Genomic DNA, 17,338 nt, shown 5'->3' on the forward strand with positions numbered 1-17,338 from the left:
GCAAGACAGAGATCCTTATGATTGGTCCTAAAAAAGTAATTTGTCTTGGGCCTCTATATAATATTTTTCACACATAAATGAGAAATCTGGCTGTCTTTTTTGACTCTAAAATTTATTTAAAAAATGGTGTCATTAGTAGCAGCTTTTTCCACAAGAGGTTGATAGCGGAAATTAAACATTTTGCCACTTCTGGAGAACATCTTTCATGCTTTTATTACATAACGTTTTGACTACTGTTACTCTTATAACTAACTTATGTGGGAGTCATCTGTGTGTTGCCTGCAGCTAGTTCAAAATGCAGCAGCGAGGGTCCTCACTGGCACTAAAAAGAAAGCCCAAATCCCCTCTGTACCAGCCTCCCTTTACTGGTTACCAGTCAAATACAGAAATGATTTTAAGATTTTTGATTTTATCTTTTTTTAAGCATTGCATTGCTTATTGCCCGTATATACTCAAATACTTACCATTTCATGTTCCCAGTCAAAGTTCAGTGAATTGTTTTCCATTGCTTCCCCCAGACTGTGAACCAGTTTACGTCACTGTCAGATATTATCCATACTGCCATTTTTAGATGTATTTAAAGATCTATAGACCTACTGTTTTACAATCACGTTTGATTCCCCTTAATACTTAATATAACTATAGCTTTATTGCTCGTTATAGATTAAATCACTCTGTAAAGCAATGTGCTCTACAAATACATTTGATTCCATTTTAATTGACTTAAAGGTGTAAAGCTGTGAAAGTAATTACTAAACCTACTTACCAAATGTTACTGCCTGGCTGGCCTACTGCATTGCCGTGCCTTGTTTATTTATTTGTGAATAATTAAATTGAGTAAGCCAGTGATTTAATGTAGTGTAGTGGTATTGTTTTATTAAAGAGTAAGGTCTCAATTGAAGCAGCAGAGGCTGAGATATTCCAACTATTAGTATGGGTCAAGCTCCAAAAATCCTGAATTCTACAATTCCCATAAAGCAACCCACAGCATATTTTCATTAGATTGAATTTCTTTCAAATTTACACCTGCATTTATTTATGCAGACTTTTTCTAATAGATGTGTTGCTTCCAAACCAAACACAAGATAACCCAGCTGACATCACTGTGACGTCATCTGTGGTAGTTTCATGCTAATTTGACAAAGCTCCTTAGGAGCCACAGCTTATTTTAGTACTGAACTCCCCATGAAGAGTAGTCTCACTTTGCCAAACCTTCCTCCACAGCGCTGCGGAGGAGGGTCTGGCTAGTCACAATCGTCACGGGTGGCGCTAAGCTCTGCACGGTGCCGTTGCAAATTAGCCTGGGGAAGGAACTTGTTTTGGTAGAACATGTATGTTCAAAGTTGTTTTAGTCGTGCGAGAGAAAACTCAGATTGGACAGATTTTGTCTGAAATTGGTGGAGTGCCTCTAAACCAAAAACACTTTAAGTCGCAGGCCTAAAAAGACAGTTGTATACATGTTAGCACTACCAATAAATCCTTTGTAGGCAGATGGTGAGTACGTAAAGTTGTGGCTGCTCTATCATGCTTTTTGGTCTCGTCATCTCTTTGGGTGCAAGGTCACTTCTTCTATATTACTATAATGATTTTGAGTGATGATTTAATATATTTTGGCACTGAAAAATGCTGTTTCAGACCCCGGCCCAGGAAGTCATAGAAATGCTTAATTGGGTTCACAACTGCTTGTTAAAAAGTCCTTGACATTTGGCTGACACCACAGCCAACTACTGGGTGACCACTCCCACTCAGGGTGTATGTGTAGGGGTGCCACTGTTCTAGAAAGTACTGCTTACATAAAAAAAGACTGTATCGACAGGACAGTTCCCTTTGTGACCCACACACCGTGGGATTTTCTATGGAATTATAATGGGATTACTCTAATTTTATTAGTTGTTTGTCACTCTTGTACTTAGAGTTTTGAGCAGATTCAAACCATACTGTGAAAATATAGTTATGTATCAACTGTCAGAGATTGTTTCATAATGTTATTATAAATATGTATATATATATATGGGATTGTGTCGTCCGGCAACTTTCGCACGCAGAAACGATAATTACCGCTTCTGAAGAGTCCATCATATTTTTTTATCCTCCGTGTCCTCCTTGGCTACTAGCAACTACGTGGAAGGGGATTTTGGACGGTGCGCAATCACGGAAGGCTTGTATCATGTGGACGCGCCGACAGTTTTGTTGTCATTACTTTTTCCTCATAGGGGATTCAGAAACTATGCACTATAGCTTTAAACCCATCTTGCATTATCAGCAAAACTGACCAACTGAATAGCTGCAAAATGCATTGTTTACTACCACCTTAAAACATTTAATCATGCAGTAAAGATTAGTGGTACGGGTAAATTATGATAGGAGTACTAGTTCTTGTCTGTGACATCACCAGCAGACAGAGCATGCCATTTTCTCTTTATTTTGACTGAATCCCTCAGTGCATGTTTAAAATGTGGATCTTTTTGGTCTATGTGTTTTGAAAAATCTGAATTTTCCTGTTAGCCCACCCAGCTGTGCACCTCTGTGTCTCATTTCCCATGGTGCTCTCCTTGTGTCCCTGTCACTGCGTGACAGAGTAGGCACCCTGGGGTGACTTGAATGTTTAATGACCACAGCCTGAGGCATGGAAGCAGCTCCCCTCTTCCTCGATGTTCTTTTAGCTTACAGTATTGTAAGGAGTTTGCGCAGAATGACATCGGGCCCCTGTCATTTCTCCTCCTTACACTCTCACTTTGCAGACTGTTTAGTCCCCGAGCTGCCACTCCCCATTAATCTCCATCATTCTCCCTCTCTCACTTCTGCCTCTTGGCATCAGTATCGCCCTCTCGATGTTCCTCTCTCTCTCTTTGTCTCTGCTTTTTCATCGTCTTCTCTCTCCATCACCCTCTGTCTCTCGCCCCTTCTCTGTGTATCTTTCTCCCATTCTGTCTCATCCTGTCATCCTCTCTTATCCCCTCCCCTGGTAGATAGATATAAGCCAAAGTCACATTGCATGTCAGCTGCTGCTGAACACACTTTTCAATCAGCATGTTTACAGAGAATACACATTGTAATGCTGCTTGTGATTTTTGGGCCTCTGGAAGGCGGGCATGACTTGAAGTGAGACACTGAAACAAGGCTTATGATTTTAGGGGGTTTATATTAGGGGGATCGCCACACTAAAAATGTAACACTTTTCTCTCTTTGATTTTAACGCACAGTTTTATTCTCTCTCTCCTCTTTTTTGTCTCTTCCTCTGATCTATTCTTTTTACCATGCCAGGCCCTGGCCTTACACCATATTTCAGCGCGGTTTTGATCTTGTGATGGGAGAACAGCCCTCTGATCGCATTTTCAGGTAAGGCAAACTTCACAAAAACTTCTCCGTGGTGCACAATGCATGCTCTACAAAAGAATCTACAGTCAAATAACTTGTTATAGTTCTGGTACACGAGCTTTGATTTCCTCTCTCCCTCATGATTAAGGGAGGATCATGAGCTCTCGCTCCAGAACGCCTTCTGTAGCTGCGTCTGTCAGTTTTAAAGGTGTCATGTAATGTAGTGGGAGATTAGATTCTCAAATAGGAAATGCTGAGGCATTTCATTTCCTCTCAGGTCAGATAATCATTGTGTTCTGATTAATATTAGAGCAACATGTTTGTGGAATTGATTGGAAAAGAGAATTCATTTTGAAGGCAGCCATTAATAAGGGGGCAATAACAACATGTGTGAAAGTGTGATCACATGAACAGTCTCACACACATACTGTCCTCCACAGTATGATGACATATTTCAAAATCAATATTTTTTTTTTGTTTATATTCCATTTATTTTTTCAATGTCCCCATAGTAACCATTTCATTGAGACCATTTTTTTAATACTTGTCCTTACTGAAAATAATGACTGGCTGTTACCTCTTGGATAATCACAGCCTCAACAAGCTCTTCAACCACAAATTAGAGACCTAGGGCATTCAGAGGATGTATGACTTTCATAGATAGGTAGATTGACCATAAGGGGGTTTCTCAACAGCTGCATCAATTTATGAGACATAAGTGAGCATGAGACTGGCCATCATACAGTGTACGCCCATCATAATGCTCTACTTTTTTCTATGGGGTTCCTAAAGGTCTTGGTGTCTCTATGTGGTATTTTGGAGGGATTTTTGACCATTCTTATACATTCTCGATTGGTCAAATGATTAAATGTTGCTCCAAATGTGTGCAACAAATGGTATCATCCCAAAAATTGCTACAACAATGCATGTGACATAAGTGAGCATGAGAATGGCCATCATATACGGCCATCATAATGTTGTACGTCCATACACTTTCACAATTTATTTTTAATTAATTAAATAATCTTTGTCTGAGGTATGACTAAAACAACTTGGCACACAGTACTGATCTTGATCTCCAATTAATCCTCAGCTTCCCAGCTTTCAGAAGATGTACTCCACTTCGATGTTGCATGCACTGTTGACCTTTTATCAACCCCTGAACATCCACTGAACATCCACATTGAACATCCACATCCCACCCCCACCCCTCTAAAAAAAAAAGAAGGGGGCGGAATGCTAAGAGGTTAACATGGTCAGTGACTTTTTGAACAGTGTTCCATGACAGTAAATATGCCTTTAATAGAGCATACATAGTTGGCAGGATGCCCCATCGCCTTGTTCACTGGGAGCCATTTCACAAAGAAACATACAGCAGAGCACTTCTCTGTGACAGAGGTTCCTAACGAGGTTTATTACTGCTCTTCTTCCCAAAATCATTTGTTCCCTGGCTTGAGAAAGAGCAGATCTAACAGAGGATGTGCTACTGCCTTCATTACAAGTCCTTCCATGACAGTTCAGCAGCAAAAACAACAAAAGACTGTTTTTGCTACTGCCTACAATTAAAAGGAAACTCTCAGAGTTTATTTGTACCACTCTTCCAGCTATAAGCATCGTCTTTTTTATGTTAGGAACTGACAGAGGAGGCTGGCATCTCGCTAATATCTCCAGGAAGTGCTTTGATACATTGCCCGCCATGCTAGGTTTTCTAAAAGAAGTCTTTCACTTCTCACTCTGTCCAGCCGTGCAGTTTAAAATGTCTTTTTCCTCAGACTGCTCCCACCCAGCCATCCATTCTAATTTAAATCTTTTAGCCTCTAGCTTTGAACTTCGCCAAGCAACCCTGTCGGCTCCAGGCGCCGGAAAAAGACCTTGAATATTAGGACTCCTCATCATGTTTGCCAAAGCAGACATTACCATTAAACACAGAAGCAAATGAGGCAATTAGAATCTCAGTGGTATAGAGAATAAAATGTAACAAAGGAAACTCGAGGATGCGTGTAAAATTCTCCCGTGTCAGAGGAGATAAATGTTGAGAGTCAGCACTCAAACACACAGCGTTTGCCAATCGCACAGTATTAGCCGAGGGGAGTTCCTCTGAGGACTGCAAACATGTTTTCTACTCGACAACTAGTTCCTCGCGGGAACTCTTAGTGTTTTCCACCTCCAGTTTCTCTTAGGGTGAACCAAATAAGTCATGTAGCAGCACACCAGTCCCTAGTTGTCCATTATAAAGTAGTGCTCGTTAAGTGGCTGCTAATTTGTCCTGTGGTCACCCATATACGTCATGCTGCATCGCAGGGAATTTCAGTACTCCTGCTGTACACAGCCCCAAGAGAGATGGTGAAATGACTTATGTGAGAGATGGTAACAGCTTCCTGGAAAATAATACGAAAATATTACCATTTCAATAGTCTCATAATAACTTGCTAGAACCCAATGTTGGACAATAAATGGAAGAACAGCAGGTCTTTGATCCACAGAAAACTTGACTTTGAAACAAAGGGAGTAATTGGGTGGATGTAATTAAGTGTTCCATTTCCACAATGGTTTAATCAGTCTGTTCTTAAAGTGACTGGTAATGCATGCAGTCCCCACAATCCAGTGCCCTTTCCTTTGCTTATGCTAAGTTAGCAATTCATTTAGATGCAAATTGAACAGTTGTGAATGAGGAAATGTGTTTAGTCTGCACAAAAATGGTTGTTAACCATTTAATCAACAAGTTCCCCTCTTTTGTGCTCCACGTATTCATGCATAATTCATCAGCGCTCATAATGCATTTGATGTTAATCAGCGTGCACTGTTTAGCTTAAAGTTGGGAGTACTACATTTCATCTGCAGAGTGTTTAAAGATTGATGATATTCATTGACTCACAAATAAAGAATTGTTTTAAAAGCTATTGTTCCAGACATCTGTTGTTTACGGATTTATAGCCCTGTTTTGTCTCAGGGGAAGCTCCTTTTTGGCCCTTTTTTGTCAGGGTTTCCAGTTTGGTATGCATCGCGTCCATTAGCACCCAGTGTCCTTCTGCTCAAGAAAGAGTTATGCAAAAAGGAATCATTTGCTCAAAAGGTAATATAAATAACCTCTAAATAACTTGATGCCATTATTCTAAATCCCTGATGCAGCAAAAACATTGATATTATATATAATATAGATATTTTGATGTGACATTGTGGTTGTTTTTGCACCACAGCAAGACTAGACCTAGATGGAGTGTTACTTTAAAGGGAAACTGCACCAGTGGAAGTCAGTTTGTTATTTGTCAGCAGATTTTACAACTCTAGAGCCTGGTGATAGCAAAGTGGATCTGTCAGTTGGTTGATCGACCACTCCACCATCCACTTGAGTTAGAAAAAAAACAACTATATTTACAGATGTCGTTATAGTTATCGTTCTTGGTGTGGATGGCCCTTTAGTCTTGTTAGATTTAGCCTGGGTCTTCTGGGTCTTCTATTTTGATCAATAGTTAGTTGATTTAACCCTCCTGTTGTCCTTGGGTCAACTTTGACCCGTTTTTTATATCAGTAATATGGGTTTCTTTCGACCAAATTGCCCCAAAATAACATGGATGGTTCCAACGTTCGTCGCAAGTCAAATTAATGATCAGTTGAATTTTGGGTGTTTCATTCAATTTTATAGCATTTGAGGAAAAATTGATAAAGTTTCAATTCAAACTTTGACAGTCTGTGATAATCCATCAACATATGTTCCTCTGATCTTAACTAGTCAAAATAATTCATAATTTCATATAAATGAGGCTTATTGACCATGGATTCCAAAAAATAAGTATAAAACTAGTGGCAAAAGGCTGGTGTTAGTGGTGTATGTACTAGTGGTGTTAGAAAAAAAAAAGCTCCAAAAATGTTGAAAAAAAGTGAATAAAACGTTGAAAAAAGTGCCAAAAAAGTGTTCACCCGAGGAAAACAAGTTGCATGGTCGGTGGAAGGACAACACAAGGGTTAAACTCTAGAAACTTATGTCAAAGAAAACAACACGCAACATTTAGTGATCAATAAACATTTTAGTCTAGTTGTAGTCAAGACGAGGAATGAGACTTCAAACTAAATAAAATCACTAACTTAAAACACAGCACAACATTTTCGATGAAGCTTTCCAATCCTTTTTTCAAGGGTTTTCTTCAAAACAGGGTTTGTTTCATTTTGTGTTGTCTTCACCACCATCAACTAAGTTGATAAGTGTCTAAGTGTCTGACAACATTATGGAAAGGATTTCCAAAGAAATTGCGTTCGCTAAAGCCACCAGACTCCATGTAAATGAACAGTAATTTTATTTTACACTTCATTCAGAGTCGACAGAAACAAAATAAAAACTATGAAAAGCTGGTTTTCGGTCGTCTTTCCACTTTTCCAACCATCACAAATCTAGATTTGGTTGAAATAAACACATAGTTCACCAACTTACATGTGAAAATATGTTGGCTCTATACACGCTAAAAGTATTCGTTTTTCAAGTAGAGTCTGGTGGGTTTAGCGCTAGCGACCTCAGAGCTTTTTCTGGTTAAACAGAAAGGTCTTAAAGAGGTTTTTAAATCTCTGTAGGGATCCTTTCCATAATGTTGTCAGACACTTATATACACTTATAATAATTTGAGCCTTTCAGTGGCAAAAACAGCATGTTTAGTCGACCAAATTGACAATGCACATTTGCACCATAGGGTTACAATGCAGCCTGGGCTGTGGCTGCCGGTTACAGCGTTTACGCTTAACACTGGACCACTTTCAAAGTTGTTCCTATCAGTCACTTACACAAAAAAACTAAACAACAACATAGTAAAATAGGGTCCAGGTTAAAAAAAAAAATGAAATGACCTATAACCTCACTCCTCTAATCCACCCTTCCTGTCTTCTGCAGATTCACTTACACCTTAGGGGAAGGGATGTGGCTGCCGCTGAGTAAAAGCTTTGTCATCCCCCCTGCCGAGCTCGCCATCAACCCATCAGCCAAGTGCAAGACGGATATGACAGTCATGGAGGACGCGGTGGACGTACGGTGAGATGACATTTACGGGCACCACTTACCACTCTTACTTTCTTGTGGTGATGTTTCTGATAAAATGTTGACAGACGCTCCTACTGAAGAAATAAAAGGTTCCATAAGGCTTTGAAGCAATTTAGGATTTTTAAGAGCGCTGCAGCAAACTGAGCGGCAATAAAGCAAGTTTCTCTGCATTGCTGCACTGAAATATAACCAGCAGTCTCTGTCCACTTTGTATTGTGTTGTTTCTGATGAATGCTCACAACACAAAAAAAACCTTAATGATAAATATTTCTCAAGACCATCTTTTACATCAGTCATCCCCCAGAAGGCAGTTGTTTACTCACTTACTGTCTCACTGATTTGTATTCTCACTTAATCAGCGTTTTCTTTTTTTTTTTTACTAATATTGCAGTGAGTATTAAGCAGCCCTGTGAGGTTGATGCAGAGGTCTTAGCGGTCATGATTCAGAAGGTAATAAAACTCTAACATCTAACACAAAATCAATTATGAAGACGCAGAAAAAAGCAGAATGAGAAGAATTACTTGGCTATTCAAAGCTATGAAGAGGATTTCGATTGTTTAAATGGTTCATAACTCCTCTGAAGAAAATCTGCTCAGAGTGCAATGACTGCGTTTGTGTCTGGGCTGCAGAACGAGCCGAAAACAATGCTGCAGTACTAAACTGGACTCAGCTCACAGCAGTGACACAACAGAACTATTTAGCCATTTTGCTTCGCTAGCAAAGGGGCGGGCTTAAGGATGGGGGTGTTGCTCACTCTAGAACTTTGGTCCAGAACGAGACATCTTCATAATAAGGTGGCCATGTTATGAATGGGAGATAAAACGGTTTATGGTTTCAATTGTCGTTTTTGTCACTCCCTAACTTTTTGTCTTGCACCTCCTTTGGTCTATATCTGGGTCATTTCAAAAATTAAAGATTGGATGTTTATGAAATTTCCTCTGTAGATAAGGCTTTGTTTTTTTGTCTGGAACCCCCCTCAACTTTCATCTCCAATGCTACCATGAGGCAAACATTCTGACACAGATACACAATAATATGAAAATATGGACAATGGATTCTACTGAGACCATTTATGTTCCTAATGTATGCTACCTCTGTAGTCTGATACCATGACTATATGCTGTGCCTCAACTGCATACTACTAGGCCTGCACGATTCGGGGAAAAAAATATGAATCACGATTTTTTTGCTTAGAATTGATTTCACGATTCTCCGCCACGATTTTTCTCTCACAAAGTGGAAAGTTTATTGCACACATGAACCATGACAAAACAAAACAAATTGGCAGTACCAAACATAGAATTTTCTTTGGCACCTATAGCACATTGCGCATCACCACAAGCCTGTAAACATAGAGGCTTCAATGAATAAAGAAAATAAAGTACATACTGGCAATTTAAGTACAGTAGGCTACCAAAAATAGTGACATGTAACACACTGAACTAAATATGGCCCTGATACAGGCTCTATCTGAACTCCTTGAACATGTCAATGTCAATGTCAAATGCTTTCAATAAATTAATTGAAGGAGAAGAAAAAAAATCGAAGTAATTTAAAAATTAAATCGTGAACATGGGTGAATCGAGATTGCGATTTATCATGCAGGCCTACATTCTACTTACTATTTCTGAGCAGCGGCACCCGAACAATCCCGGAAATGAAATGTCGTCGAAATAGACTACTAGGTGTACTACTATTTCCTCATACCCTTGTGAAGGACAGACCTATATACTTTTAACCTACTTTACTCTGTGGTCAGCAGCATCATGAATCACCGAGAGAGTTAACGTGACTGCATCTGGTGTGACAGTATTATGCTGTAGCATACAGTCTGTGAGAACAGGATTAGGTAGGGAGAAGAGGTACTTTAATGTAATTAGCAGTGGGATTTGTCTTTTAGTGTATGCTGGAACATGCCCTGTCAACAATTGAGTGTGCGCAACCGTGTCAGATCCTGCCCTAATTTGCCGATGGTTATTTGCCCTGTGAAAATGATGTCAGGTAAAATTAGTCTCGCTCAGATGAATATCCCCATCATTTTTCTCATTAGCAGGTAGGCACTCAAAGTTAGTGACTAATTTCAAGCCCTCAGATAACTGAGATATGAAGTAGCCCTACAACAAGAATACTATGAAATAAAACTGATTGGAAGACCAGGATTACATGTGACGCCTCCAGTAGATGTTTTTCAACCCTTTTATCAAAATGGAGTGTGTGAGGTTTCTCAGAGGGGCAATTTACAAATGTAAGACATGCATTATATCTCTTTATATTTTAATACTGAGTTAGCAGTGACAATTGTGGTCATCATAACTAGCGATAAAAGAAGAACAGAATTTGAAGAAACATAAATATTCTCTAGTGTGTTGTGTTATTTGGTCAGGCCCAGCGCCATGGTAAAAATTCATAAAGTAATCTAAAAATAACTAATTTACCCAGGCATTACCTGCTGCAGCAACAGGGTCAGCACTCGCCAATATTTCTTGAAGCAGTTAAGTTGTCAATTTATGTCTATTTTTTTTTAAATAATTACGAGTTGACAAAGTCAAAGTTTTAAAACTCATTACACAGGTTACGTCTAACTAGGATGTCTATCACTAGGATGTCATGTCTATCACCTGTCAGTCAGCGTCTGAGGGCTGCTGCGCTGTAATGATACAGGTAGCTGGGCGCTCCTCGTCCTCAGATGAAAATGACATCATTGATCTCTCCCCGATCCGATTCTCCAGCACTCATGTCCAAATCTAGCTTGCTCTAGCTTCTAATAATGCAGTACATAAAAGACATGTACACAAATCACATTGCTAGGCTACCGGCGTTGGTCTGAGCTCAGCACACTGGTTTTTATAAGGGGGTTAAAATCATGGACATACAGTATGAAGGAAGTAAGAGGAGGGCTGGGGCGGTCGCTCTCTGTGTCAAATATCGCCCAAATGGGATTACATTGTTAGTAGTTGAAAGCCCCCTGCGATAAAGACGCCATGGAGACCTTGTAAAAGCAATTGGTTGTTGTGTTTGTATGTTTTAACTAAGGGGCATAAAATACAACTGAGGGGGCAAAGCCCCCTTTTGGCCCCTCGTGGCGCCGGGTGCGTATTTGGCTAACCAGTTATGTACCATTCCATTACGTTAGAACATTACATACGGTATGTTTCTCTTTTAAGTTTAACATTGAACATGGAACGTTAGATATTACCCACAGCCAGATACACATGCATATTTCTACATCTAATCACTGTCACGTCATTGGCAACAGCTGGTGATTTATGCCTAGCAATGGGAACCCATATATTTTCCTCTAATAATATGATAATTTAGCCTTTCCTTGTTTGTGTTTTGATGCTATATGCATTGACTATTTTATACTATTTAAAAAAAAAATCATGTCTGAAAATTAATCAACATCTGTAAAAGAAAAGTTAATCAAAGAGAATTCTGCCCTTTCCCAAATTATATATATTATATATAATTCCTTAAGATGAGTTTTGGTTCATGTTCCTCACTTTTATTTTTATGGTCATCCTAATTCCAAAAAACTTGCACTAATGTATGTTTATTTTTATGTTAACGCTATAAAATTGTCTCATTAGTTTATTGCACAAAGGGTTCACGAATTAATCTGACAACAATATAGAGATGCTTAATATAAAATATGTGGCAATAAAAGAACAATTCTGGTCATTTAAAATGAATTTTTATTTCAAAATTCTATCCCTGTTTTTATCAAAACAATTGTGATACATAGAGTGATGGAAACACTGAGCAGAAAAGTATATAAAACATTCTTTTTGTATCCCCACCTCTTAACTTAAATATCTGACAAATACTACTCTTGGAAATGATGCAGATTTGTTTTGTATCTTTGTGTACATCCTGTGGTATGTCTGCACTACTGAATCATATTTACTGTAAATTCATTCTGTTTTGGGCATGGTTTTGCAATTTTCTACCCCCCTACTCTATGTTTACACGTTCCAATTCCCCCTTCTTCTTTACATTTTATTTTCGTTTGGCAGCTTTCTTCAAGACGCTGTGTAAATAACTAATTTCCCTCTGATGTAGGATCTGATGAACACTCTTCAGCTTTCCCCAGGGGCCACAAGGAAACACATCTCGAAGCTGCTGATTTACTCTGCATTTGAGCTTTGTTGCCCCATGTTTGATGATCATTTGTCACTCGGTCTTGCTTCCTGGCAGATGGATAAATGGCGATGAGCCCTGATCTTTTCTTCCCTTGATTAGCTGGCGTCATGGCAGTTATGACTTCATGAAGAATCAGCCTTGGTTTTTGTCTCCTTACTGTGCTTCTGCAGCATCGCCTTGAGGTTGTATACCAAAGACTATCTTCGTGGTTACAAACGTGTATTATTTTTGCCTTTTCTTATATTTAAAGTTGTGAGACAAAATGCATGTTTTCATAATTTAAAACTCAGTATTCCATTTCCCCTCTGCTTCTGCATTATATGAATGCTAATATGCCTGTATGTGTATGTGTATGCCTGCCTATGGTCCCCCAGTGGCTAGAAATGGCGATAGGTGTAAACCGAGCCCTGGGTATCCTGCTCTGCCTTTGAGAAAATGAAAGCTCAGATGGGCCGATCTGGAATCTTGCGCCTTATGACGTCATAAGGAGCAAGGTTACCTCCCCTTTCTCTGCTTTGCCCGCCCAGAGAATTTGGCCCACCCATGAGAGAGAGACATCATGGTTTTCAAACAAGCAAAGTGGCAGTTGGTCAAGGCCACACCCCCACCCTCCACCTTGCCCCCCCTCTCTCCTCCTCAAAAGCTACAGACACAGAAATGGCACATCCTAAAGAAAGCTCATTGTGGGACTGGCTCTAGTGGCTGTAATTCTGCACCAAGGCTGAATTTCGGGAAAGAGACTTCAGATACAGTATTAGGGGACCACTAAGGTCTATATAAAAGAGACTTCAGATACAGTATTAGGGGACCACTAAGGTCTATATAAAAGAGACTTCAGATACAGTATTAGGGGACCACTAAGGTCTATATAAAAGAGACTTCAGATACAGTATTAGGGGACCACTAAGGTCTATATAAAAGCATCCAAAGAGCACCATGTCATGGGACCTTTAAAATCAGGGTTTCTTTCAGTTCTTAGTTAATGGTAATTTCAACTTCTCTCTCTGAGCTGAATTACCAACTAGTGCAAGTAAATTGCAGGGGATAACTTGGCATTTAAACCTTTGGTGGTACTTTTAAGTGGCAAATGGACTGAATGATTGGTTCTTTATACAGCTTGTGTTGACGTGCATGTACTTCTAGCCCTCCCATTGTTTAGCATCCACGTTAATGGTGCGCATAATTGAGGCCTACATTTATTGCCTCTTGAAGCTGCAGACTGCTGTCTTGGACAAAAATGTTAAATATATTGCAGGTAGTGCTTAGTGCCCATTCATATTAAGTGTGCCTTATAAATAGGTTGTCAAAAAGCATTATTTATTTTCTTTGTATTTTGAATAAAATTCTGTGTAACATAATGAACTTTTCTCTCGCTAGAACTTCTTTTTTGCAGATGGATATAATTTATTTCAAGGCTGCAGTACAGTATAATTAACTACATTTTTTTTCCTTTTTGGATACATCTTTACTAACATTTCCATTAAGGCATTTTACTTATGTATGTTTAAATGTGAATGGTGAAATGTCCCCTCATTTCCTGCCTTCTCTCTACTAGTCTGTATCCACGACATTCCACGTCCGGGATTGCTCCGGTGCCGTCGCAAATTCCCCCAGATTTTTACTCTTTTCGGCCGGATGTCCGTTACCTTCCACTTTCTTTGTGTTGGCATTTTAAACTCCGGTGGATTTGTGAGGACTATGGTTAACTGCTCCTCAGATCTCTGCAGGGTAAATCCAGACAGCTAGCTAGACTATCTGTCCAATCTGAGTTTTCTGTTGCATGACTAAAACAACTTTTGAACGTACACATGTTCCACCAAAACAAGTTCCTTTTCGAGGCTATTTTGCAGCGGCACCGTGGCTCTGCCCAGTGCTTAGCGTTGCCCATGTCGATTGTGATTGGTTTAAAGAAATGCCAACGAACCAGAGCACGTAATGTATATCCTCCCATCCCGGAATACTGTGTGGACTAACCAGACCCTCCTCCGCAGTGCTGTGGAGGAAGTTCTGTCAATGCGAGACTATCTCTCTACTGATGACTAAGGCTGGGTGTCATTTAAAAAATGACGATACTATTACCCTCAAAGTGATAGCGATACCAATAGAGTATTTATTTGTTTTCATTTGATAACTTTTTTCCTACCTAATTCAATCACGTTAATGGAAGCATCGCAGCACGCTGAACTCTGCCAAATACACCGTATGGGTTGTAGCTGATGCGTTCGTGGGCCAAGCGCACGAGTGCGAGCAAAATCGAATAGGGTTGGGATTAAATATGATACTTTTGACATCCTTACTCCCCGGACCTTGACCTTTACATTTTGGACGCTAAATATGTCCTGCTGATGCACATGATATGTGCTTTGCACATTTATCCTCCCAAAGGAATAAACCTTTTTTTTTTTTAAAGGCCCTGGACACCCACACAGGTGTTTTCTTGATATTCTGGCTGATTGGACCTCCTCCCAGGACTGTGTGGGTGTGTTTAGAGCATAGACTGTTAATATTAACAGTCTATGGTTTAGAGTGATTGATTTACAGTCTCCTGTTAGCTTTGTTGCACCTTTTAGGGCAGGACAAATGACAGCTTCATCATTCTTATTTGTAGATGAAATTTGTGACGTAATAAATTCCCATCAAAGCTCCGGCCCACCTTCAACCTGAGCAGAGGTCTAATCAGCCAGAATAAGTGCAATCACCTCTTTGGGTCTTCAGAGGCTTTAACGGTTATTTTCTTTGGCATTTTTAGAGCTTTATTTGACAGGACAGCTTAAGACTGGAAAGGGGACAGAGAGGGGAATGACATGCAGCAAAGGACCGCATGTCGGAATTGAAATTACAGCCGCTGCGGTAAGGACTAAGCTTTTGTACATGGGGCGCACGCTGAACCAGGTGAGCTACCCAAGGCGCCCTAGAATAAACCATTTTGATGACCCCATGGTTTTTCCTTTAGTACCACCTTTAAGACAAAACTAAGTTATTTTGGTAAGGCTTTAATGACAGCAATGGGCAGTATGATGAATCTTTCCACCACGTTCAGTTGATTTGATTTTGTAACATTAATGAATGTTGTAGTAGCTTCATCAAAGAGGCACCAAATGTGGCTTTTTTGTTTTGTGTGATATTTATTGGTATATTGTGTTGCACACAATCGTTGGATGTGTCTTGACTGTAATTGCAGTTCCCGAATAATTTAGCATTCACTCTTGCTGTGAGTTTCATCATCTGCTGAGGCTCTGTTCAATAGGTCCCCTCTGAATAAATGACAACAAAGCAATGGGCAATTATAAAAGAAAAATTGGTTTGTAAGATAACATCAAGTTGACTGTGAAAGGGAAGGAAACTCGCTGTCTTTTCTCATTGGGAAAGCAGGGGAGTACAGGGAGTTGGGGGAAAAAAAACAAAAGTGAGTTCCTGAGAGGTCGTCATGATGACAAGGTTCATAGCAATGATCTGCTTATTGACTTTGCAAGAGGTTTATGGGGAACACCAAAATCACAGCAACACAAAGTGACTGCTCGGAGCAAGGTTAGAGCAATGATTTCATGGTGTGTTTTATATCAGAAGTCTACTACTTTGCATAGCAATTGTGCTGTGAAAAGTCATAGCTTTTCTCATGATGATTACACAGAATGAATTAAACATGCAGGTATTTGTAATTCATGAAAATTGGTATCTCTCCATTAAGTGAAAAAGAGAGCAGGGTGTCACAGGATGTCTTTTAAAGCAGAATGTTCAGGAAGCACTTTGACAGTTCCTCTTTTTTGCTTCCCCAGACACATGATCTAAAGAAATGTGTTATCTTAATCACTTTTAATGGAAGCAAATTGCTGACAGCGAGGCATTACTAATTGAATACTGAATTTCACTTGGAATCATTAGCTCATTCGGTGGTGATATAACTTATAAATGACACCATGTTTCGGTATAAAGTAACAATTGTTCAACATTCAGAAACCGTATCTCACTCAAAACAGCATGGATGGATTTTTTTTCAAAGTTTGTATGTGTGTGGAAGCACCAGAGACACAAAATAACACCCCAAATCGCAGAAAAAGTTATTTTTTTCATAATATGGGCACTTTAAAGACAAGTGTTACAAACAAACAGTCTAAGTTCCCGCTTACAGTAGAAAATCACACAGCAAAATTGGCGGAGCAGGAAGCTTGGGGATGTAGTGACTACTTGCAAAGTTGATTTGCAAACTACTGTGTGAATTACTTGCAAACAGACAATTCCTGTTTTATGATCTCAAACCATGGTGCATCTCTGTTGTGAAGCAGTTTAAACTCTAGGGTTATATAAAATGGCTTGTACAACACTGATAATATAAAAGCTATATGCATCTGTTCTCTCTGGGTGCTTTTACTACCTACCTTGTTTGGCCCTCTGATCCGAACCAAAATGAAAGGTGTGAAACCTCCCCCAGACCATGGTCCGGACCAAACTGCCTTGGTCCGACCAGAAGACTTGGTCTCAGTACGGATTACATGGAACAATGGTTTGGTTCATTTCTAGTGTGAAAACACTATGGATGGATTGGATAGTTCTGGCTTTCGGTCCAATTCCAGGAAGTCCAATTCAACAAAATGAAATACAGTAGCACTTGGGGAGAGGAAGAGACCAATTGTTTAACTGACATTTGGTCTGAATTCTTTATAAAGAGTCAGTTGGAAATAACTTTTCAATTATTTTCTGAGAGAATGAGAGAGAGGATACGAGAATGTGAGAGAGCCTGTCTACAAACCAATCATTTGCAAGTAAACAACTCACGTAGGTCATGACAGGATGTAGGTACTATGTCATGTGGTTCTTTAGTGCACCTGCATAATTGCAATTTGAAGCCAAAACAA

The 17,338-nt window shown here is 39.5% G+C and overlaps 1 protein-coding gene across 4 annotated transcripts in view; it reads left to right on the forward strand.

Moving 5' to 3' along the window:
* astn1 (astrotactin 1) overlaps nt 1–17,338 on the forward strand; it is a 566,677-nt gene that overhangs the window by 149,083 nt on the left and 400,256 nt on the right. For all 4 annotated transcript variants that reach the window (XM_039816837.1, XM_039816835.1, XM_039816836.1 and 1 more), the window contains 2 exons: nt 3,265–3,339; nt 8,195–8,332. In XM_039816837.1, the coding sequence (XP_039672771.1) occupies nt 3,265–3,339; nt 8,195–8,332 (213 nt within the window). The remainder of the gene's footprint in view (nt 1–3,264; nt 3,340–8,194; nt 8,333–17,338) is intronic.

The sequence above is a fragment of the Perca fluviatilis genome, chromosome 11, assembly GCF_010015445.1.
Source record: "Perca fluviatilis chromosome 11, GENO_Pfluv_1.0, whole genome shotgun sequence".
NCBI classification, from domain to species: domain Eukaryota; kingdom Metazoa; phylum Chordata; class Actinopteri; order Perciformes; family Percidae; genus Perca; species Perca fluviatilis.